General features: G+C 32.4%; 4 protein-coding genes across 5 annotated transcripts; 3 read left to right on the plus strand and 1 right to left on the minus strand.

Annotated features, from left to right (window-relative positions):
* The first annotated feature begins 5,464 nt into the window (after positions 1-5,464).
* LOC7463462 (ACT domain-containing protein ACR10) lies at positions 5,465-8,943 on the plus strand. Its single transcript, XM_002315291.4, has 6 exons — positions 5,465-5,868; positions 6,485-6,706; positions 7,233-7,338; positions 7,661-7,991; positions 8,215-8,499; positions 8,585-8,943. Exons 1-6 carry the CDS (start codon positions 5,715-5,717, stop codon positions 8,720-8,722), a joined length of 1,236 nt encoding a protein of 411 aa, XP_002315327.2. The 5' UTR covers positions 5,465-5,714; the 3' UTR covers positions 8,723-8,943.
* A 3,124-nt stretch (positions 8,944-12,067) lies between these two features.
* LOC127905872 (uncharacterized) lies at positions 12,068-13,254 on the minus strand. Its single transcript, XM_052456499.1, has 2 exons — positions 13,018-13,254; positions 12,068-12,217 (listed from the first exon to the last, which is right to left on the minus strand). Exons 1-2 carry the CDS (start codon positions 13,252-13,254, stop codon positions 12,068-12,070), a joined length of 387 nt encoding a protein of 128 aa, XP_052312459.1.
* LOC7468442 (protein SEEDLING PLASTID DEVELOPMENT 1) lies at positions 13,198-17,616 on the plus strand. Its single transcript, XM_024609195.2, has 9 exons — positions 13,198-13,825; positions 14,383-14,597; positions 15,033-15,183; positions 15,276-15,467; positions 15,664-15,826; positions 15,899-16,197; positions 16,407-16,583; positions 16,863-17,024; positions 17,133-17,616. Exons 1-9 carry the CDS (start codon positions 13,346-13,348, stop codon positions 17,430-17,432), a joined length of 2,139 nt encoding a protein of 712 aa, XP_024464963.1. The 5' UTR covers positions 13,198-13,345; the 3' UTR covers positions 17,433-17,616.
* Positions 17,617-18,502: 886 nt separating this feature from the next.
* Positions 18,503-23,483, plus strand: LOC7468443 (glycine-rich RNA-binding protein RZ1C). 2 transcript variants are annotated; one of them, XM_002315294.4, is made up of 4 exons: positions 18,503-18,634; positions 18,734-18,868; positions 22,232-22,725; positions 23,020-23,483. In XM_002315294.4, exons 2-4 carry the CDS (start codon positions 18,758-18,760, stop codon positions 23,255-23,257), a joined length of 843 nt encoding a protein of 280 aa, XP_002315330.1. In that variant the 5' UTR covers positions 18,503-18,634; positions 18,734-18,757; the 3' UTR covers positions 23,258-23,483. The 2 variants fall into 2 exon arrangements, with proteins under 2 accessions (XP_002315330.1, XP_024466168.1); XM_024610400.2 differs by lacking the exons at positions 18,503-18,634; positions 18,734-18,868 and adding an exon at positions 19,457-21,343.
* Positions 23,484-24,874: the final 1,391 nt, after the last annotated feature.

The following is a 24,874-nucleotide window of genomic DNA, read 5'->3' on the forward strand; positions in this document are numbered from 1 at the left end:
CAAAGCTTTGCCAATTTAGCTTTGATTGTAATAGGTTGTTTTTTAAAATATTTTTTATTTAAAAATATATTAAATAATATTTTTTTAATAAAAATAATTAATTTTAATATTAGCGCATCAAAATTATCTAAAAACACCAAAAACATATTAATTTAAAGTTAAAAAAAAATTAAATTTTTTCAAAAACGCTTTTAAAATATAAAAATAAACAGAAACTGAAAGTTTGCTATTGTGGTTCTATTTGGATAGTGAGTGAGTATTTGGAAGCATGACCACCTTTGTTTTTATTGGGTGTATTTTATTTAAAAAATATATTAAATTAATTTTTTAAAATATTTTTTATGGTTTTTACATGCTAATATTAAAAATAACAAAATCTAAAAAAAATATTAAAACACTTTCAAGTAAAGGATACTTTTTAAAAGCACTCTACATCACAATACCAAATATATGCTTACTGATACTACCATTTACTTCCTTAATTTATTTTTTATTGTTTATAAAATCTGGTAAAGAGATAACTTTTTTATAAATATATTAGTTTTGATATAAATGACATATTTAAAATTTGCTACGATTAAATTTAGTTTATTTGTTTAGAATTCAACCATCATAATATTTATTTTAGTTGCATGTAAATTTATTCAAGAATAAGATTAAAACTAGAAAAAGGAAATTACTACTGGTTGTTGAACCACTTCTTCCTTGCTATAACTACACACATATAGATAAATGGCTTGCATACGAGCCAGGTTAATTTTTTATAAGCATAAAAAATTATGTTCATGCGATATCAATATTTTTAAATAAATAAATAAAATATAAGAATTCGACAATTTAAAGAGATTGCATGCGCTGTCATAATAGTAATTTGAAAGGCAAAAAATAAAAAAAACTTTGGGTGGAGCTTCTCATGCCTACTCCCATACAATTAATTTGATTTAATTAAGAAGTAAAAGTCCCTTTTAAAAGGCTAGATTAAAAAAAAAAAGTTAACTCTAGTAAGTTCCAAAACCACGAGAAATCTCAGAAACATTGAATAAAAAAATAACAAAATGTAGGTGTATGCAAAAAAAAAAAAGAACTAAAAAAAAAATCAAGCAAGTTCGAGTGAACCTTTTAAACCCAGGTTATTGTTTCAAACTCGTGGCCTGTTAAATTGGAGACCTGAGTTAATCCAAGAAACTCAACACCCACCAAATTAAATGTTGAGGGATGAAATTAAAAATTTTAATTTAATTTAAAAATAAAATTCCTTTTAAAAAAAGCTAAATTTAACGATGACCAAAAAAATCATTAAATTCTCGACCCAGACTCAACCTAAAAGTTCAACACCTGAAGAATTAGATGCTGGAGGATTAAATCAATTGATTTAATTTAATTTAAAAATAAAAATCTTTTAAAAAATCTAAATTCAACAAAGACCATGAAAAAACCAACCCGTGTTATTTTCAAAACAACTAAAAAATCCTATAAAAAATGAATAAAAAATAACAAAATGCTGGAAGATGAAGAAAAAACTTTAAAAAAAGGAAAAAAAAACAAGAAAACCCGTGTCAATTCTGTAAATCCAAGTTAATCTCTTAAATATGCAACCTATTAAATTCTAGAATCGGACTTGACTAGAAAGTTAAATACTTGGTCAATTAAATATTAGAGAATGAAACAATAAAAAAAATTGATCCAAAAAAATCTTACAAGGTAAAAAAAAATTAGAAGCAGTGTAAAAAAACAGAATTAGATTTGATTGAGAGAAAAAAACTCAAGAATGATGAAATTGTAAACAAAAAATTCATAAAACATGTGAAATAAACACAAATAAATTTGACATATTAAAAAACCTATCAAGGATGAAATTGAAAAAAATTATTAATTTCATAGATTATTATGGATAAAAAAAATTACAATAAAGAGAATAGAGTTGAAATTTCGATAACATCAAACTTCTAGGGTTCATTTGATTTTTTTTAAAGGTTAACACAAGCACGAGTGAGGGAAAAAAAAGATCACAAATGCCAAACAATCAACAACTAAGACACACGTGCCACTTGTACATGGAGGGGATGCCGAGATGCTTCGAATGCCATACTAGAAGCAAGTTTTTGGCCACTGGATGGTGTCACACACACCATCCAAACCTAGTGAACATTGCTAACATGCTTCTATATTTTTTTATTTATAAAATTATTTTGTTGTTCTTAATAACACCCAATATCTATAAAAAAAAAAAATCAAATACAAAGGACAAAAGAATCCCAAAATCAAAGGCAAGACTCTTTAATTTCAAGGATAATGGCATAATTTAATTGTTTTAAAATCAAGTCAAGGATTAAAAAGTCCCTTGACTAAAATTTAACTTTTTGTTGTTGTCAAGATTATTGAAGTAATTACACTGTAAAATAAAAACATAAAAAAACTGTCTAACCCATTAATTCTCATAATGATTAATGAATTCCATGCAAAAACCTCTCCGCCGCTAAAACAAAGCTAAAAGATTGTCAGTATGTTTTATATATTTCAATGCTATAGTAATAGTTTTTTAAATTAACTAAATTGTCAGTATACTGAATTCACATATTATTTTAAAAGGAATGGTTATATAAATTCACAGGGAAAGATATAATTTAATATTAACATTAATTTTTATATATATTTTTGGATTATTTTAAGATGTTGGTTTTAAAATTAAATAAAAAAATATTTATTTTAAAAATCACTATAACATTCTTAAACATCCGGTCATGTGTCAGAGATTTATTATGTTTGCAATAGAAGAGTCAGACCCGCCACTAACATGTGGGTGTCCGAGAAATTCGAAACTGTTGGTAATTAGCTAGTTGCTTTGAAAAGTATTGCCTAAAAAATGGAAATTTAAAGTATAGGGAAATATATATATATATATATAACTATTCCTTTTAAAATAATATGTGAATTTAGTATATCGACAATTTAGTTAATTGAGCAATTAAAAAACTATTATTATAGCATTGAAATTACATGGAAATAATAACAGCGCACCTGCTCAAGAATGAGATGATTGCTTACTTCACTCGTGCGTGTAAAATGCATCATAAAAATTGTAAAATCATTATATTATTCGCACTGATCACCGTTATAGAAATTGTAAAAACAATCAACGCCACAGTCCAACATTAAATTCAATCAATGCTATTATGCTAGCATGATGGGCTGAGTTTCTATCAAGTAAACAATAAATTAAATTCAATCTCTCTGGTTGATCTTGTAAAGATTTTGTAATAACTCCGAGGGATAGGAGTTAAATGGTAAAGTTTTGTGTTTGTTTTTTATAGAGATTATCGGTTCGAGTTTTATAAATTTTAGAATTATTATAAATTTACATGGTCGTTAATTTTAAAATTCATATGATTAATTGAGATGCGTATAAATTAACCTGTACTTCGTAGTAATAATAATAATAATAATAAATTTTATACTGCCTTTTAAATCTGGCACAACAAACACGTTGATCCGTGGATAGTAATAGGAAAGATACAATTACCTCAAAACACGCAGATTTGGAAAAAAATTCGAATACTTTCCAAGGAAGACCTATAAAGAACGTGCCATAAGTGAGGTAAATTAGGGCCATGCAGTTCCTTTAAAATCAATTAAATAATCTTGACTGGATTTCAAAAAGATTTTGAAATAGGATTATCATTAAATCCCAACTGGATCCAAAAAAATAATCTGCGCTTGAATCGGCACGTTTATTGGACATTAATACATTGCTTAAAGTTAAATACCCTCCTTTTAACTTTGTTTTTTATTTTATTTTTTTTATTTTACGATCATAAAAAAGGATTTTCATGGTTTTAAAACGACATTGTCTTGTGAAATATTTCAATGGCACCCTGAATTGGATAATATTTGTTAGAACACGTGTTGAATTCTCATTTTTCTAATAAATTTGTTGGTAAAAAATAAAACAAAACGTGCAAATTTAAACCAGATATAAAAGGACAGTGTTTTTCTCTATAAAAAAATAAAAAAGGGACTCAATCGTTATTTCGATATAGAAAGGAATCTTCTAAGCAATGTAATTTAAATTTCCATTTTTCAGGCAATGCTAATCAAAGCAACTCGCTAATTACCAATGGTATCGAAATTCTCGGACACCCACACGTCACTGGCGGGTTTGACTCTTCTGTTGCAAACATAATAATAATCTCTAAAATATGGTGGGGTATTTGAGAATGTTCTGGCATTTTTTTTAAAAAAAATATTTTTTATTTATAAATATATTAAAATATTTTTTTTTATTTTAAAAAATTATTCTAAATATTAGTAGCTCAAAATTATCAAAAGTATATAAAAAAATTAATTTAATTTTTTTAACTAAGCTCTATTTAGCTGTAATCCCAAAAGGTGGGTTGTGTCTTCGTTAAATGAACGTTTGGAAACGCGGGTCAACTCGTATTTTAAAAAAAAATTAATTTTTTTTTGTATATTTTGGATTGTTTTGATGCGCTGGTCTCAAAAATAATTTTTTTTAAAATAAAAAAAAATATTATTTTAATATATTTCAATATAAAAAACACTTTAAAAAGAAACTACACTTAACTTCCAAACAGGCAAACTGGTGTAGTAGCTGATAAAATGAAAAAAAAAAAACTTTATTTCAGTACCTAATGTTCAGAAATACCCAACTCTGACTCCAATAAATTTTTCAATATTAACTCCTCAGTCTTCAATAATAATAATAATAATAATAATAATAATGCGATCAATTAGTTTATAGATGCCAGATTTAATAGCAAAATCACTTGGTTTAAGCTTTTTTACAAGAAGTAAATATAAAATTAATACTTTTGTGAAATAGTATCATATATAGTTAGGGTTTGGAATAAAAGTTTAAAATTAAAATGAGAAAAACTCCCAGAGAAAAGATGAAAATTAGTTAATCCATTTTGATGAATTCTAGATAATACATAGGATTGAAAACAGAAAGATTTTGTTGGATATAATCATATTCATTAGGATTTAGGAGAAAAATAATAGATACATACAGGGAAAAACAGAATCTACCTGGTCAATTTATCTTGCTATTCATAGTTTGAGAGCCAAAATAAAATCTTCTGAAAATTATAGCTATTATTGAAAAATGTGAAAGTATAAGAGCTGAAATAATATATTTGATAATTACAAGGACTAAAAACATAGAGTTAAGCTATAATATCGCTGCATTCGACGTTAGCAAGGAAACGAAAAGGGACGAGAAATTGAAACCCTATGGAAAGACAGTTGAGAACTTGAGATATTATTTTGCATTGCGGTTTAAACAAGATTGACTAAAGTTTAATATTTTTATTTAAAATTTTTATTTTTATATTTTTTATATTTTGATATATTTATATTAAAAATAAATTTTAAAAAATAAAAACAATATTATTTTAATATATTCTTAAATATAAATCACTTTAAAATATAAATGTTACCGCACTAGAGACCAACATCCATTGATTCCATTCATCAGTTCTCTTGTTGTTAAAGTACTTTGGTTTCTGCTAACTTTTTTGGGTCTCAAAAGTCTTGAATATCGCAGCAACAAAGAGAAAACACAGTAGCTAGAAACAAATACCGAAAAGGATGAGGGAAACTCCGAAATGTAAAAAAAACAAAAACAAAAGCAACCCTTCTTGTTAAATCTTGCTTTTTTTTTCCTTGAAGGCAGAGAGAGAGAGAGAGTAGTGAGAATGGGGATATTGCAAGAGGATGTTGTTGTGATAAGTCAAGCGGAGAAGCCTGGAGAGCCGGCTGTGATTACTGTGAATTGTCCTGATAAAACTGGACTTGGTTGTGATTTGTGCAGGGTTATCTTGCTTTTTGGATTAAGCATTTGTAGAGAAGGTAAGTTTTTTTTTTTTTTTAATGTTTTTGAAATCATTAATTTTGAGTTACTTTAGTTGGGGACTGTGATTTGTAGGAAAAAGATTGCTGAGTGTTTTCTTTTTTTTCTAGATTTTATTGGTAGGATTTATTTTACTGTCGGGATCTAATATTATTAATGAGAAAATAAATAACGATGGTTCTTATGTTTTTGTAAATTTGCTGTAGCTGAATGATCAATTTGGTGTTTTGATCGAATATCTGAAGGAGAACTAAATAAAAGGGAAATAATATATTTCTTGTTGGCACCCTGCCTTTATCTCTGCTTTGAAGGAGGTAGTTGGGATTTGCAGTTGAAAAAGTAGGTAGTTAATCTTACATTTTCTGTCATACTGAAACATAAATTGTGCATATTTAGGTTGCTGATGTTTTGTCTGATATCAAAGATAAGTTCATGGTAAATTATACATGCATCTAACTGTTTTTTCCTTGCTGTTTTTCCAATTTCATATCATTATTTGAGATAGTTAATGAAACATGAGATTGCTCCTGGAGTTTTATTGTTTGTACACTTTTTCCTTAATTTCTCCTAATCCGTAGTTGATTAGTTTTTTTGAATTGATTTTGTATGGTGAAGATGCACAAACGGACGGGAAGTGGTGCTATTTAGTGTTTTGGGTGGTGGGGAAGCCTAACACAAGGTGGGATTTGTTGAAGAAGAGGCTATTGGAGGTGTGCCCGTCATATTTTTCAACCTCAGAATTTGACTACTACAAGCCTGAGAACCAACAGCCAAAGCCGCCTGATGTATTTCTGTTGAAGTTCTGGTGCGCTTATGACCGTGAAGGCCTTTTACATGGTAACCCAAAAATTCTTTCTGGAGAAATTGTGCCAACTTTAAAATCGGCTCTGCCTACATGGGAGTTTTGCTTTATGAGTATATTATTTCTAAAAATGCATGCCTGTTGAAATCTTTTGAGAACTTGGGAGAAGGAGTCTTGCTATATGAAGTATATTGTTTCTCTATATGTATGCCTGATTGACACCGGGAAGCATTGAGATTCATAACGTAATTACTCTGTTCTGATAGATGACTTTGAAGTGGATGGAAAGGGAATGATTTAATGAATTCCTTCAGCCGAAAATTTTTTGCTATTGGAAATATAGGAAAGTAGTGATCTTTCTCTTAATTTGCCTTAAAAAGGAAAAATGACCTCCTCGTTGCGCTGTACTGTAATTATGTTTGTTCCTTTTACCCCTATCTTCTATAAATGAGCATTCTTATCCATTATATGTGTTTTAATATAGGATCACAGCATGTAGAACAATCTCCATTTACCAATCTTTGCTAACTAGGTGTGTTTTTTATTTTTTTTCCTATTTAGATGTAACTGAGTTTCTATGGGAGCTGGAGCTAACAATAAAAAGAGTGAAGGTGTCCACTGCTCCAGATGGGAGAGTGCTGGACCTCTTTTTCATCACAGATAATAGGTTGGACATTCTCCGAAACTTTACTCAACTATGGTTATACATTTCTGTTTCTCTGTATTCCATTTCTGCTTTTGAAAGTGTAATATTTGTAATTATATGTTCTTATGGTTGCTTTACCTAAGGAAAAACAAGGCTAATTGCAATATGAAAACCACACTGTTATAACTTCTGAGTCCAGAAATTGTCTTCGGTAACTGCAAAAATGCTATCCACTCTGAATGTGCACTTATAAGTAATGGATTTGTGTGTTTGGAGAGAGAGAATCTGATGGTTCTCTTTCTTTTCACTTGCTAATCGATGGAATTTGACCATTTGTTATTAGGGAACTTCTTCACACAAAAATGAGACAGGAGGAAACAATTCATTATCTGAAGAATGTGTTAGGGAAGGCCTTGATTAGTTGTGAGATCGAATTAGCTGGGGCAGAAGTTACTGCATGTTCTCAATCATTTCTTCCTCCTGCAATCACAGAAGACATGTTTAATTTGGAGCTTCCCAATAAACACCGGAGTGGCTTTCTTGCTCCCAATCCTGTCTCTGTTACAGTGGACAACACCTTCAGCCCTTCGCACACTCTCATTCAAATTCTCTGCAAGGATCACAAGGGTCTCAGTTACGATATAATGAGAACACTAAAGGATTATCATATCCAGGTAAGTAATTCGAAGTATGAACTATTTATATGTACTTGATGATTATAGCCTTTATTTAGACTAAAAAATCATCATGGCTTTGCTCATGGAACCTGGTGCAGAACTCTTAGAAAAAGGTTCTGGGTTTCATTGAGCAATGGAAGTTCCCTAATGCTTCTCTTTCCTGGTGAGTCTCCCATTGGTTACCAATAATATTTATATGTGAAACATGAATTTATCTCAGATTTCTTATGGGCGTTTCTTTGCGAACCGAAAAGGAAACTGTGAGGTGGACTTGTTCTTAATGCAAGCAGATGGCAAGAAGATAGTTGACCCCAACAAACAGAATGCCTTGTGTTCTCGTTTGAGAATGGAGCTTCTGCGTCCTGTAAGACTTGCTGTGGTTAGTCGAGGTCCTGATACTGAGCTGCTTGTTGCAAACCCTGTTGAGCTGTCTGGCAGAGGCCGGCCTCTTGTCTTCCACGACATTACTCTGGCTCTCAAGACTCTAAACACCCGCATCTTCTCGGTACCATTCTTCTTCCTTTCTTTGAGTGCACACATGATTCTATCCAAGATTATCTCACAGTTTATGCAATCTTTTATTTTCTCAGGTAGAGATAGGGAGACACATGATTCACGATCGGGAATGGGAAGTCTACAGAATACTACTCGATGAAGGGGATGGTTTACCTGTGTCCCGGAACAAGATTGAGGAGGGTGTTAGAAAAGTATTGATGGGCTGGGAATAGATTGAGATGTTAACTTCAGTTAGGGCCCCTCACCGTCTCCGTACAGTTTATCCTTTCGAGTCTCTAGTACAGCTAGGCGCTAACCGCATGCTAAATACAGATCAAGAAATTTCTCAGGAGTAATGACAAGTTCTTTTATCTCTGTTGAAATGTTAAAAAAAAAAAAAACATGATGCAGGTGCATTATTTTTTCTTTTAAAAAGCTAATATCTTTTTCATGACTTCTTGTTTTTGGTCTTTGTGTTGATAAAAGCCATGCTATCATTGCCGCCATTACCCTACGGACATCACTAGCTCACCACAACCATTACTATCACAAGATTTATGACGAAAATGCTCAATGACATTACACTGCCATTTCTCAGGACACTGATCAATGGTTGATGATAGGAATCTTGTTGATGACGCTAGTTGGTTGTTGACAAGAATGTGTCCCAGAATAATGATGCCAGCAAGGTTATTGTCTCACAATGCGCCGTGATATTACAGTGATCCGGTCACCAGAAATTACAGGCCGTGGAGAAGATATTTTTATATTTTATAACAAATTATATATACAAGTTTTTTTTTAATGTACTTCAATAATTTAAAAATTTTAAATTCAATTTTTTTTTAATGAATGCATGTAATCCATACACAATTATATATATATATATATATATATATATATATATATATATATATATATATATATATATATATATATATATATAGAGAGAGAGAGAGAGAGAGAGAGAGAGAGAGAGAGATTGTTTTGGAAAATAAGATCATGAGTTAATTAATTGTTTGTGAAATGCAGTAATGATCTAGAATCGTTGTCATCCCATTAAATTGTTTTGAAAAGTGTCACATTTACTTGATAATTATATATCCATTTCGAAATATTTTACAGTTGATTCAGAAAAGAAAAACGCAAAACAAAGTGATATTCCAAAAGCACGGTAGAATTTGGAGTAAGCAATATTCTATATTCAGCGCAAAGGAGGCCACTGATGTTGTGTTGTGTTATTAATTCTTTTTTTTTTATTTGATGGGTTAACACGTGATTATTTATTAATATGGTCTTTGATTAAGGTTAAGTTTTAAATTAAATTGGATAGGAATTAATTTGACCATGATTCGATTGACCTGAAAAATTATCTTGTGGTTAGATCAATTCTTTCAAAATCTAATGCGAGCTTCTCAAAACAAGGTTATTTAAACTTCTAAAAAAATAATATTAAAACAAAATTATTTTAAATTACCTTGGATCATCCATAACCGGGACTTGAGTTGGAAAATTATTTCAAAACTTGGTTTGCGAGTGAAGAATAAGAGAATATTTTTTAAAAAATGTTTTTTATTTTAAAAATATATTAAAATAATATTTTTATTTTATTTTATTTTTTAAAATATATTTTTAACGTTGACAAATCAAAACAATCAAAATATAAAATAAAATAATTTAAATTTAAAATATATTTTTTATGGAACGATAATTACATCGTTGCACCAAACACATAATATTGAGAGTGTTTGATTACATGGCTAGTTTTAGGTTTTTCTATTGTATTTTCTAAAGACACATGCTATTAAGAAACTTTTAAAATTTAGGGTTTTTAAATTACAGGGGTTGTTAGAGTGAAATTTTCTGACTATCTTATTTGTCCACTGGGAAAATCATAATTAATTGATTTCTCATAACGTGGAAATAAAACACGAACCTAATTAATAATAATTTACTCTCTAAATAGACTTTTTTTTTTGTTCTTATATATAGGTAGCTTCAATGTTTTTTCACGTGATATACTTAAATTGGATTTTTTAAACTTTTTTTTGTGAAGTAATATTTTTTACTCGATATGGTTAAATACAATTATTTTTATGAATTTGATGACCTGATAGAGTAAGAAAATCAATTTAGGAAAAGATATTTACATTTTCTTGTTAATGGATAAACAAGAAAATAAAAATATCAATATTTTTTAATATTAATCTAATCTAACTCGAGGAATCTAATTAAAATTTACTTTTAACCTCTAGATTTACTATAGTTACTTTAATTAATATCCTACATGTAGTCACCTTGAAGTCCTTGCAAGTTTCATTCCATTCAATTGTCTTTGCAACTTAAAATTTATTCATAATTGGGATTTTTTTACTAGAAAAAGAGTGCATCTTTTGGAAAACAGTAAAAGATGGAGGCTAAATGGAAAGGATTGTTACTTCATTTCTCCTATCCTATGGAATAATTAAATCATTTTTACGAACTATAGGTCTAATTTACAATTAACTCTTTAGCTATTGATGGTTAGGTTGGAAAGGCCTAAAACTCTCGAGGCGGCCCAACTTTGTCGGTTGAGGGCTTGAGGCCCATATACTGAAGAGGGTGGGCATGGGCGTCCATGTTTGTTTGTTTTAATTTTTTTAGCATTTCCTGTGGGCTGTGGCCATCTTCTTCACTGTCAGTGTCTTTTCCTTGCCCTCTTTTGAAAACCGGTCCATGGTCATAAGTTATGACTCATAACTGCTCCATGTGTTTGGGAGTTAACATGGTGATTGTTTTTGAAAAAACTTTGTATTTAGAAATATATTAAAATAATATTTTTATTTTAAAAAAATTATTTTTTATATTAGTACATCAAAATGATCTAAAAAAATAAAAAAATTATTAATTTCAAGAAAAAAAAAATTCAAATTTTTTCAGAAACATTTTTTAAACGTAAAAATAAATAGACCAATCTTAAGTCAAATACAAGAGCCATCATGTGATGATAGTCGAATTCAACTTATGACTTAAAAAACTTACTCGAATTAAATGAAATATAATACATTCTTTTATAAGTAAATGTTTGATTAGTATTTAAAAAAAACCATGTCCAAATAAAAAAAACATAATTGGTTGAAAAGACTCCAACATGGATATAAAATAAATTTATTTCTATAATAATTTCAAAATAAATTTATCTCTTTTTAAAACACAAGTACAAAATGACATGTCCTCTCTAGTTTTATTGTTTCTATATTTTTTTGTTTTGAAATCATAACAAGATAATATATAATAGATTTTTGTTGGTACATAATTTAAAGTTTTCTTTTTATTTATTTTATTTTTTATTAATGTAGATGTCCAGGTTAATTTGCGTGCATTTCGACTAATTTCATAGGCTATTGAATTAATGACCATATAAGTTTTAAGTGACTGTGATATTAATAATCATAGAGTTCGAACGTATATAGCATGCGGTATTGCAATCATATGAAGTTGCTGGAAAGGCTGTGGGAAAAAATTATAAACAACTAAAAAAAATTATTTTATGTCGCTTTTATGTTATTAGTATGGCAGTGAGACTTTTAAACACGAACTCAAGAATTTTCCAACCAGCCAGGCACCAGACTTGAGAATCCTTTTGCATTAGAAAATATCTCATTGGCTGAAAAGGAATTATGCTTCAAGCAGACGGAAAATTCCTCTTGTCCTTCCCTCATGTCTTCCCTTGTCCGCTTTGAAGATTGCTGTTTGAATAAAGAAGGAAAGAAAAGTCTTTCAACACTCGCATCTAAATCCTTTTTATTTTTAAACACAACGATTAAAATACTTCATGCAAGGCTTTATATATTCAAATCAAATGCATGTTTGATACTGATTAATATATATTCCAGTCGTCAACTTTTATTTTTTTATGTGTTTTATTTGAAAATAAATCAATTTAATTTTTTTTTATGTTTTAATGTGTTGGTATTAAAAATAAAAAAATATTATTTTAATATATTTTTAAATAAAAATATTTTAAAAAAATACCGTAAACTAAAATATCAAACACACTAATGTGAACAGAAACTATTTAAAAAAAATGGATTTGATTTTGAAACAAAGTATGATGACCCTTGCTTGTAAACAAAAAACACATCTACTTTTCCGTAGAGTTTATTATTTTATTTAATGGAAATAATAGTTTTTCTTGGTATTCTTTAATCACACAACAAGTATTCTAGTATTTTTATGTAATTATATTTCAATATTTATATACAATTTATTTTCTCATATATATTATCATTCTAATATTTTTTATAGTTTTTTGGATAAAAAAATCATTTTCACAAGAAAAACATGTATATATCACACGAGTTTAAGAAATAAAAAATTACTTTATATAAATAAGAATATTTTTAATATGAAATGATAATTATTAATCATTTTATATCTTAAAAATACAATTAAATAATTTAATAAAATACTAGTTAATTTAAAATATTTATAAGCATAACAAGGCAACCGATTATAAAAAATAAGATGGCTTGAAGAAGGGCCTCACCTTGAGAGTTCCATTCAACGGAGCCCAGTCTCCAAACACAACACGAAACCAACTTCCTCTCTGCCAGAACATGTGGTCCGCAGCCACCACGTGTCCCCTCATTTCTCTTACACGAGCGGTCGTTAGTTGTTTGTCCTGTAGTGTCTTTCTACTTTTGTTTGTGGACTCCACTCTCTTCTCCAATCCAAGAGGAGATCCCTTCGAATCTTCCTCCATTACAAATCTCCCCCTCTCCATTCTGCTCCGCTTCAAAAAAAGCGAAAATCAGAAAACACAGAACAGAAAAACAAGAGACGACTCATAACAATAACAGAAACCTTGAAAGAAAATGAGATCAATGAATTCGCGTTTTTTACTCATTGATCTACAAAGCTCATGTTATTCAGCTCGGCAAATCCCACTATCAACAACACTCACTTACCTCTCAACAATCACGTCATCATTTCGTCAAACACGTGGTGTGCAGCGTCGAATTGCCTCCTCAAAGTCACCCACGCCGTCGGTTGTACGGGCTCCGGAGATACGGAGACCGGGGGATCGGTACAGGACAGGAAATGGGTCGGTGATAGATTTGGAGAATTCCGCTTCTACTTCGAGTTTAGTGAATAGTAATAGTGAGTTGGATTTGTTTCTTGAATTGTTGCCGTTGAGAATGAAGGGTGAGTTATCTGGGCACAGAGAGATTGGCGAGTTGATTGAAGTGGTACTGGATTTGGGAAGGAAGCCTATTGCCAGATTTCCATCTGGGGATTTTGTCATTTGTGAGCAGCCAGTGAGGCACGAGGATTTAAAGCATGCTATATCAAAGGTGATATTTAAGAAGGAATTTAATCGTTTGTTTTTCAAGGTTTTGATTTGATTAAATTTATACGTAAGTTTATTTATTGGTGTCTTTATTAGTTTGTTTGTTTTATATGGAAGATTATCTAAGCAAATGATTTGTTTACTTTTTTTATCGTGACATTGCTTAATTTGCCAGACTTATTTTTTTATTTCTATCCTATGATTGCATTATTTGTGTGAATATATAATTATATATTACCTGGTTGTGAGGTTTGACACCCTTTTAGCTTTTTTATATATGAAGCTTCTCTGTTTGTATTATAGCTAATCAGTGACACTGTGCGCATGTGTATGCACTTTTTGTAGTGCAAATCCAAAACTGTATGTTTTAGCTAAGCTTGTGTAGAATGAAAGTGATCCAACAATGCCTTTCTGTCGAGGAATCTCAGTAGTGACATTTGTGTGATTGGATATGCTGGTTATTGATTCATCTACATGAAATATGGTGTTAGCGTTAGGATATTTGTTGGGAGGAGATTGTAGTAAACCTCTTGTCTGAAGTTAGTTGTTGTTTGTGATTAGGTTGGTGATTTTTCTGATGACAACCGTTCGGGTATTGATAGTTCTTTGCATCGTATAAGTGCCATTCGAAACCGTAAAATGCAAATTATTGGCCTTACTTGTCGGGTTGGTCGTGCTGTATCTGGAAGTGCTGAAATTATCCGTGACTTGGTTGAGGGGGGAAGTTCTATCTTGGTCATAGGTCGTCCAGGAGTGGGTAAAACAACCTTAATCAGGTATTGGTGTTTTCATGTTTGTAGAATTGAGATGCTGAGATGAATTTCATTTTGGAATATTATTTCATGGATGCTAGATTGGTACTATTGAACACATGCATGTGTATAGTTCATGTATAACGCTTCCATTAAAAACTATGTAATATTGAGAATTCTTTATACTAGTTATGATAATTTATCCCGTTTCACTTGTCATTTTTATTTTTGTTTCCTTTAACATTAAATGTTCTATCTATCATGAACTTGGATCCCCATATGTTATGCTAAAAAATCTGTAGTGGGAAAACTGGAAAAAAGAGAATAAATGGAGATAGTCTAGTCATTCAAGTTTATAGAAACTCTTAGGATAAATTTGAGGTGCTGAGAATTCAAATATTTTCATATAACCCTGTGTTAATGCCTGCTTTCTTTTGTTTTTTTTTCTTGCGTGCACAGAGAAATAGCCAGAATGTTGGCAGATGACCAGCGGAAACGTGTTGTAATTGTAGATACATCAAATGAAATTGGGGGTGATGGGGATGTTCCTCATGCAGGAATAGGTCGTGCAAGGAGGATGCAAGTTCCAAATGTTAATATGCAGCATAATGTGAGCATCAAAAAGCCTCATTGCTGTGATATTGCACAAATCACTAGAAGCTTCACTTATTTTATACCATCGCTTCATGAACTTCCATGCAGATTATGATTGAAGCAGTTGAAAATCATATGCCCGAGACCATCATAATTGATGAGATTGGAACAGAGCTTGAAGCCTTAGCTGCCAGCACTATTGCTCAACGTGGAGTTCAGCTGGTTGGAACAGCCCATGGAATGACCATAGACAACATAATAAAGAATCCTTCTTTGCAGATTCTTGTTGGAGGCATAGAGGTATGATTAGACCTTTTTTATTTAATTATACAATCTCATGTTGATGTGCTTATACTTCTACCAAGATTGTGCTGTCTGTTGACTGTGCCATCAACATAATTTTTACTTGGTTCCACTTTGTATGGTGTCACATACATAGGGGATCCCTGTGCATAAAAGTTTCTGATTAATCCGATGTTCATTCATTTGTGTGCAGAGTGTAACTCTTGGGGATGAGGAAGCAAGGAAAAGGAAAGTGCAGAAGACAATTCTTGAGAGGAAAGGGCCTCCAACATTTACATGTGCTGTTGAGATGATAACTAGAACAGAGTGTCGTGTTCATCACAGATTAGATGCAACGGTAGATGCTATATTGGCTGGTATGTCATATTTTAAATTGAGAAGCTCTTATTACACAATGTTGTACCCGCATAACTTCTTTTCTGTAATAGGAAAATCTCCTCTGTTTGAAATCCGACACGTAGATACTGAGGGTGATGATTCTCTTAAGTTAATTCCAATACTTCAAGAGAACCTTATAGAAGAAAGTGATGATTCTCTCAAGTCCATTTCAATACTTCAAGAGAACTACGTAGAAGAAACTGAGGTGATAATTAGTGATAAAGAAAGATGTGATGAAGTAGAGTCTGATGAGGAAGATGAAGATTATTGTCCAAAACAATCCAAAACATGGAAATCCAGTGGAACTGAGCGCAAGAGGAATTCACCAGTATGCGTATACACTTGCAAGGTAAACTAGTCAAAGTTTCCTTCCTGAAGTTTCTTTTGCTTTGTGATTTTTTCGAAGTTGCTTTTAGGGAGTCAAAAAAATTCGGAGCAGGTAGTTTTAATCTTTTATCAGATTCCAAAAGAATATTTCCAAGAGTGACAAACTTCCTGGTAATATCAAAATTGAAAGATGGCATTGACAATCATTCTGTTGTATTTCGTTGTGCTTAGATTGTTGATTCTGATCTACTACAAGTGGCAAAAGTAATGGGGATAGAGAATGAGATAGATGTGACTGATGACATTGGAGCAGCAGATGCAATACTAGCATCCAGTTCAGAAATGAAGCAGAACCCATGGATCCGTGGTGTTGCTAAATACCACCATTTACCTGTATTTGTTATCAAGGTATTGCTCATCGTTTGTTCTCATTCAATTTTGAAGTAGTTATACTTGTCACAACATGATATCTTAACAACTTTCACTGTTTATGTTGGAACTTGGAACGAGCCCCCATTAACGATGATATATTTACTTGCACGCCAGCTTTGCTTTAGGATCAGAAATGTTCCATAGAAGGTTACGACTTGCGATTAAAATTTTACCCATTGAAAAAATATTGCAAGAATATTGTATTCTTTCTATATTAACGGATGGTGTATATTTAACGTCATCATGGTTTTGCAGTCAAATACCATGGCACAAATGGTGAAGGCACTTCGTATGATTCTTGGAATGGAATCGCTTGGCTCTTCATTACAACAGCCACTCAAAAGTTCTTTTGACATAGAAATTGAAGATGATGCACCAAAAAGGAAACCTACCTTGGAAGAGATTGATGCCTTGGAGGTGCAATTCCTTTGAGCATTTTGCTTTCTGTCTTCTCATTTTGTTTCATAACATCCAAGCATTCAGGTGTTGCATTCTTGTATGAACTCCTCTCCTTCTCTCTTACAGGAGGTTCGCCTGGCAATTGAGTATATTGTCATCCCTGGCGGAGAGCCAGTGGAGCTTCTTCCTAGACGCTCTGAAATAATTGCTCGGCAGCTAGAGCTCGTGGAAAGCTATCAGTTGACAGCAGAAAATTCAGGCACTGAAGTTAACCCTAGGTTGCAGATTCTTCCCATGAGGACAAACAAGAAAACAACATCTAGACCTCCAAAATCTAGTTCAACTTCACAGGCAGTGACAAGCTTGGAATCACTAACTGGAAGCGGTGGCACTAGTGTGACCAGGCTGCCCCTTCTTCCTGAATAATCTACACCACCTTCCTAATTCTTACAAATTTCATTGCAACCACTGGTTGATACATGTTCATTTCCTGTACAGTCGTGTAAATTATGTATCTCCTGAGATGCAATTATTTAACGTTGTTAATGTGTAATTCTATTATTGTCACTGTTTCATCAAATGGAAAATCATAATCTCTCATTGCAATTCAGACCATGTACCATGATGTAATTACAAAATCTATTTCACATACCCGAATCAGATGCATCTTATATCAAGTTGACCTATGTTATAGAAATTTTCTTCGAGGAAAAATATGAACAAAAAATTGAACTGCCTGTTTCATATTAACGGTGTTTTAGGAAACTTGATGCAAACTACGTTCTTTTAAAATTTGAATTGTTTTTTTGGTTAAAATAATTTTTTTTATATATTTTCAGATTGTTTTGATGTGTTGATGTTAAAAATAATTTTTAATTTTTTTTAAAAAAATTAATTTTGATGCATTTTAAACGAAAAGTATTTTGAACCATCACTGTTACTACAGTTCCAAATACAAAAACATCGACCAAAAGAAGCCTATAAAAATTAATTCTCATACTAACAAAAAAACCTAGTTCAAGTGTAGGAACACATGAGGGTTCGAATAGATATTAACACTGTTCCATTCATTATCATCTCTCTGTGTCAAATTTCTGTAAGAAAAAACCGTCAGTCATGACTTTTTTTTACAACAAGAGAAGAGAAGAAATATATTTAGATTAACTCATATCAATTTAGATGAAAATACATTTTTTAAACAATAATAATAAAGATAGATTCCTACGACAGTAATTTTATACGTTCTAGATAAATAAATTACATGATGATGAGATGAGATGTTAAGTTCTATTTAGTGATGAATAATTTAAATTAGAACTAAAAGAATTTATTATTTTAAATTCAAATTCCATGTAAAAAACATGAAAAAGGAGAAATTATCGTGTTTATAAATTTTATAAAGATTGTATGAATTTAAATAAAATCTGTTTTGTTTTTTAATTTACATCTAATATGCTTTTATTATTATGTGGGCCATGAGTACAGGCCAGCCGTAAATTTAATATAAGCCCACGGTCCAGGGTCCATCTTTAGGAAGATACTGATAAAGTCTCTCTCAGAAAAAAAATAAAATAAAATCATAGATTATTTTAGGGTTTCCACACGAGCTGGGTGAGGCACAAAAAAAGGTAACAAATTTCTTCTCTTTCCTTCTCTTATTTCTTATTTTCTTGTTTTTCTCTTTCGCCTGTTCAATTTCTTGCCAAAAAGGGGATCGTTTTTCGCAGTTTTTATATGATATAGAGAGAGAAATGGCCGGAAAGGAAGAGAATCGGATATTTGTCGGAGGTTTGTCATGGGACATCACTGAACGGCAGCTCGAGAATGCGTTTGATCGCTTTGGAAAAATCGTTGAGAGTCAGGTACGGTACTGTTTTTTCTTTTCTTAAGAGATTCTGTTTGGCTGGTGAGAAAACGAGGAGAAATAAGTTGTGAAAAATTGAAATTTTATAGGTCCTTTTAATTAATTAAATAAAAAAACTTAAGAAAAATAAAGTGTGTTTGTCTCTCTGTGTTTTTTTAATTATTTATTCAAGTTTCTGTTTCTGTTCTCGTTGATTTAGAGGATAATAATTATAATTTCTCTGAATTATCTTTATGGTTCCATCTTATTAATTCTTTCCCTTTGTTGTTCTTGGTTTGCTGATTTATGATCTTTTGAGATGCTGTGTGTTTAGAGATATTTTTCCACCAGAGTGGTTGCTGAAGCACAGCGACATTTGTTTGATGGATTAGATTAGTTTGGTCGGATCCTTATTTTAGTTTTGCAAGCAAGGATGTAGCAGTGGTTTCTGGATATGTGGAATTTTGAAGTTAATACGCCTGGTTTTGTTTTTTTAAAATGGCTATCGGGGTAAAGAGTTGTTTTTTGAGGAAGATATGTTGTTGGAAAAGGTGGGAATGAGCATGATTGTGGTTTTTCTGGTCAAGTGATTGATTGGCTTTGACAGTTACAGTAGATCTGGATTCATGGATGATGTACTGGGGAGTCTAGCTGAAATTTCATTTACACGAAGAGCTTTATTTTATCAAGGATCACGTACATTCTCTTTCAGTTGGTGTTTCCCATGCTAGTTGGACCAGAACATCAAAAAGGTTTTGGGAGAAGATTTTTCATGCTGGACACTTGTCTATGCGGTTCTTTCTTGGATGTTTGTTAATGGGCTTTTATGTCATGCTTTCATTCTCTGAGATTCTCGATGGTTACCTAGTGCCGTTTGATTATCACTCTATGGTATAGCATTCGGGAAATTTCTGTTAGGACTTCTATTTTCTCTTGTCTCTTTGCCGTTCTTGACTTGACTTTTCCTCCAATGATAATCAGAAATGCTGCATCCCTTATGTTTTGACCTCTTTTGTTATGGTGCGCATGCGCGAATTTTGACTTTGATATGTAATTTGGGTGAGATACATTCATGGTTGTCCCAAGTATAGAAACCTAGTTCTGATGCATCATCATTCTTGATGCTGCAACTCATGTGAAGCAGTTAAAGCTGTCTCTTTCTGCATGGAAATGGATCCTTTTACCATGGTAGTGCTGTTCGAGTTGAGGTTCCAGCTTTTCATCCTTGCATTTACTCCTCATCTTTGAACTGCATTCAGCTTCTTGCTTATTACCGATAACAAGATTGCTGTTGGTGGACTTATCCATTCAGTGTTCAGGATAATTTTTCAGACCATGGACATGGCTCGTTAACATTGATTAAATCGCACACTGCATCCTGCATTCCAGCATATGTAGGTCACCCTGTTCGTGGGCTTTGTTTGTTTGTAAATCCCTTGCATTTACTTGTGTCTGTTGGAAGCCTCAGGAGTCCTAAATTGTATTTATTGCTTTGATGTATCGGAACTGCATTCTGCATGGAAGAGGACAGATTCAGTGCCTTCTTGGCAATACAGAATTGGGTGCCTTGTAGCTTGCCAGTGACTGTTTTGTTAATCTAAAATCTGCCTTTAACAGTTAGTAGCAGAGCTGTCTATTCTTGGAAACTGGAAATGCTTATATGTGGATCTTTTCAGACCTGCACATTGAATATATGTAGTTTTTAGCTGCTGGAGTTGTTTCCCCTCTCTCTGTCTCTCTCTCCTCGTTTTCACCGCTCTTTATCCGCTTTGTAACTCCTATGGAAGGAATGGACATAGGCCACCTGCTAGCACAAGCACTGAAAGTTTTCAACATTAAAGCACGTGACAGTAGTCCTGGTTCTCTGGTTTATAAGGTTTCACCTGAGTGGACCTGGACAAATCCACGACTGCATAATTGACTATTTGAATCAAGTTTAAGAAGTCCTGCTGTTTGTCCATTCATTGCGTGGCAGATGCGTTGGCAAAAAAATGTTGTTTCTTGATTGCATGGTTGAGTTGATTCTTTTGTCAGCTTGCCAGCGGAATGATGAGCTACTGAAGAAGGATCCAGAATGATGGAAATGGTCATGTCCATTCTGTATTGGTGAAGGATTGATTAGTTTGAGATGTTTCATAGTGGATAATTTGGTTTTATGAGAGCCATTAGACTGATATGATGTTTAAATTATATTTTGGGATTTTATTTTAGTGAGATTTGATGACCTAGGCTGGAACACGATCATATTCAGTAGAATACTTGCAGGGATAACCATCTTTAGTGGGATGTTTGATGAAGATTGATCCATTCAAGTTTATGGAAGGTATGCGATGGTTATTATGGAACCCTTATCTTGGATTCTGTGGAACATAGTGGTCAGAGGTCTACTTGCTAGATATCAGTTACTGTTTTGAAGATTCTTCTGTTTTCCTTAAGAACTCTTTGCAAAATCAAACATTTGGGATCCCTTACCATTCCATATAACAAAGTGAAAGTAAGTTATCTACCTGACTATCAATCATCTTCTTCCTGATTATTTTTTCATGCAAATCAATCTCGTGCTGTTTGTTTTTTGATCCCACCTTTCCCTTTTTGTTGAGAGAAGATGATATCACATTTGATAGCACATTCTAAAACCAATCACTCAGTCATGTACTTTAACTTATGTGCTTTTGCATCAGTATTGCAGGTTTGTTTACTGGTGGTGAGCTGAAGTTATTTTTGTGTTCTGTAGTTTTAAGTTGGGGTGATATTTTTCACCCATTATTGTTACTCCCTGACCTGTTTTGTTGGCCCAAATCCACTTCCTTTTGTTGTCCCAAAATTTGTCCATAGTTGATAGTCGAATGTCAAGATTTAAGAATAAAAATGAGTACATATGAAGTGTATTCAATGCTGTTCCTTGATCATTGTGCTGAAAGGAAAATGGACCAACATAGCGAAATAAAGGGAGTAATGTATTGTGTTGGTACAGTCCAATCTGAAAGCTCTCTCGAGTCTGATAATTGTTTTAAGAGAAATAGTATCTCCTAAATAGCATGAGACAGCATATAGCATCCTCTTATTCTCTTCATGTAATAATCCAATCGCATCAGCTGGTTTTCTCCAGCATGTTTCACCTGAATTGATTGATCTTTCATCATCTCCTGCTTCAAGTATGCACAGCTTCAGGTTTTCCTGACACTGCTAAAATGATAAAGTGAATTCACTGTATAGCAGTATATATACATTCTAGCCCTTCATGTTCAATATGCATCAGATAAAAAGTGTTGCTGCGTCATCCTTTGCATAGTATGATTATTGCACTTCAGTTACTGCCTGATTTTCTTACATTCATATAATTGCCTGCCGTATCACGTTTTCCTATTTGGTGTTTCTGCAGGTGATGTTGGAAAGAGATACAGGCCGTCCACGTGGATTTGGATTTATTACATTTGCAGATCGTCGAGCCATGGACGATGCTATTAGGGAGATGCATGGGCGGGACTTTGGTGACCGTGTCATCTCAGTGAACAAGGCCCAACCTAAAATAGGAGGAGATGATTCAGACCATGGCTACAGGGGAGGCTACTCAACTGGAAGCAGGGGAGGCTATGGGGGAGGAGACAGACCTGCTGGACAAGATGAGTGCTTCAAGTGTGGGCGTTCAGGGCATTGGGCTAGAGATTGCCCTTCAGCTGGTGGCCGAGGTGGTGGTGGAGGTTTAATCTCTTCGCGTTCTAGGTTTGGAGGGGCTGGAGACCGTGGGGATCGTTTTGGAGGAGATCGTGATCGATACATAGATGACCGCTATGATGGGGGACGCTATGGTGATAAGGATCGTTTTGACAGTAGAGACAACAAGTATGGGGGCCGTGATCGTTATGCTAGCGACAGGTACCTTAAGTTTTGAGGATTTGAAAATGCTAGAATGGTATTGCATGCTTCGTGTCTTTATCCTTAGTATTGTAGTAATTGCTTGCTTTTATCATTCTGCCACCCCTAATATTTAATTTTGTCGTTTGCTTCTAGATATGCATGTTGGAATTCGATTGCGAGGCTTTACCCTTTTTGTATTCTAGGGACATCCCTGGACGAATTCATTTATCCAGTACCTTATGTAGCATGATGAACTAGTTATGCCTTTTACTTTTCATAAACAGTGTGGTTCTTAATTCGTAAACCATGCAGGTACCCACCAAATGGAGATCGATTTTCTGGGGATAGGTATGGTGGGTCAGATCGCTATGCACAAAATGGTTATGGCAAAGACAAAGGCTATGATAGGGATGTTGGTCCACGAGGGGGCAATGATAGGTATGGAAGTGGAGGGCCTCAACGCAATGATAGGAGCAGCTACAGAAACAGGCCAGCACCTTATGACCGCCCCAGCAGAGGTGGACACCCGTCTTCTTTTGAGCGCTACTAATTGTTTGCTTGTGGTCAGTGTTATCAAACTTGTAGATCTATGCTGTATTTTACGTAATCAGTTTGAACAATCTGTGATGTAGGATGGATGGTCTGTCTTTAATTTTCAATCTGTCAAGTCTTGTGTAGGATGACGCAATTGTTAAAATAGTTGCATTCAGATCTGATTTTTTGGTTGGCTTCCATTTTTAACTTAATCGAAACCGAATGAGTGCATTTGCAAACTATATCATCCTTTTACTGCTGCTTTTTTTCTGAAGGGACCAAGTTACCGTGATGCTTGTTTGTTTGGCTAATTACTGTTTGTTTTATAAAGTTTATAATATGTGTGTGTATTAACAAAAATAATAATAATAATAATGGTAAAACTACCATTTGGGGTGGTGAGCTCTTCACTGAACTCTGTATCTTGCCACAACGAGTCGGGTTTACATCTGACTTTATTTGATTTCGATCAGTGGAAGCCTGATCTGATCAATGGATATGTGGTGATGCATTAGTGCTCTCGGTATTCGGTATTGTGATAGTTAATGTTTTTCCTCAACTGATAAAAATAGATTGGCTAGCTAAATAACATTGGATTTCACGTGTAATTGTGTTTTAGATTTAATTTTATAGAAACTAAAATAATTCTTTTTTAACCGGACATTAAAATCTTTTTGTTTTTTTTTTAAAAAAAACCTCTGTAACTAGAAGTGTATTTTTAAAATTGTAAAAGCTATTACAAAGCTATATAAAATCTCTCTACCTTACCATGAGCTAATGATCTGTTTGGCTGTTTAATCCTCCTGAGAATCAAACTAAATTTAATCCGGTTAATGAGTCAATTCAGGTTCTTAATCAGCTTAGCCAGTTCATTTCTTCTATTAATTTTTTTCTTTAACTTGGATCGGTCTGAGTCTCTCATCAATTTTGGTTGATATGGGTATTACAATTATACATGTGTGTGTTTTATGTCAATATCAAGATATGTATATGTTATATTGTATTAAAAAAAATCTAAATTTTTTATAAATATATCTATATAATATAAAAATATATTTGGAACTAGGTTCAATTAGGTTATGATAATATTCATACTTTATTTATTATCAATTAAATAACATAAATATTCACTTATTCGGTTTGAATCTGATCAAGTCGGTATCATCTTCTTATCTTCCTTAAATTCACATCCTTATTGGACAGGGTAATGATAGTTTTAAATTTTGTTGAGGGTATCATTTTCTTATCTTCCTTTTTTTTAATTCAATATTGTTTATTCTTGGATTTAAAATTATAATTTTTACATGTTAATATAAAGAAATTAAAAAATAAATATTTTAATATATTTTCAAATAAAATTAATTTTAAAAAATATTTTACACTGTAATAATAAACTTACAATACGAGGAAAATATCCCACCATTCTATCAATCCAAGATATTCAAACTTATCTTGTCAGTCACAATGGATTTTTGAGACTCGTTTTTTTTAATTTTTTTTTTTGTGTACAGATTGATCAAGAACACAACAAACTAATAGCAATAAATAAAAAAATTAAAATGGGCAAACGAATGAGTTATGCTTGCTGCATTTACAGGCCCAAAAGTTCTCTTAAAGGTGAGAAATCCACTTT

The sequence above is a fragment of the Populus trichocarpa genome, chromosome 10 (genome assembly GCF_000002775.5).
Source record: "Populus trichocarpa isolate Nisqually-1 chromosome 10, P.trichocarpa_v4.1, whole genome shotgun sequence".
NCBI classification, from domain to species: Eukaryota; Viridiplantae; Streptophyta; class Magnoliopsida; order Malpighiales; family Salicaceae; genus Populus; species Populus trichocarpa.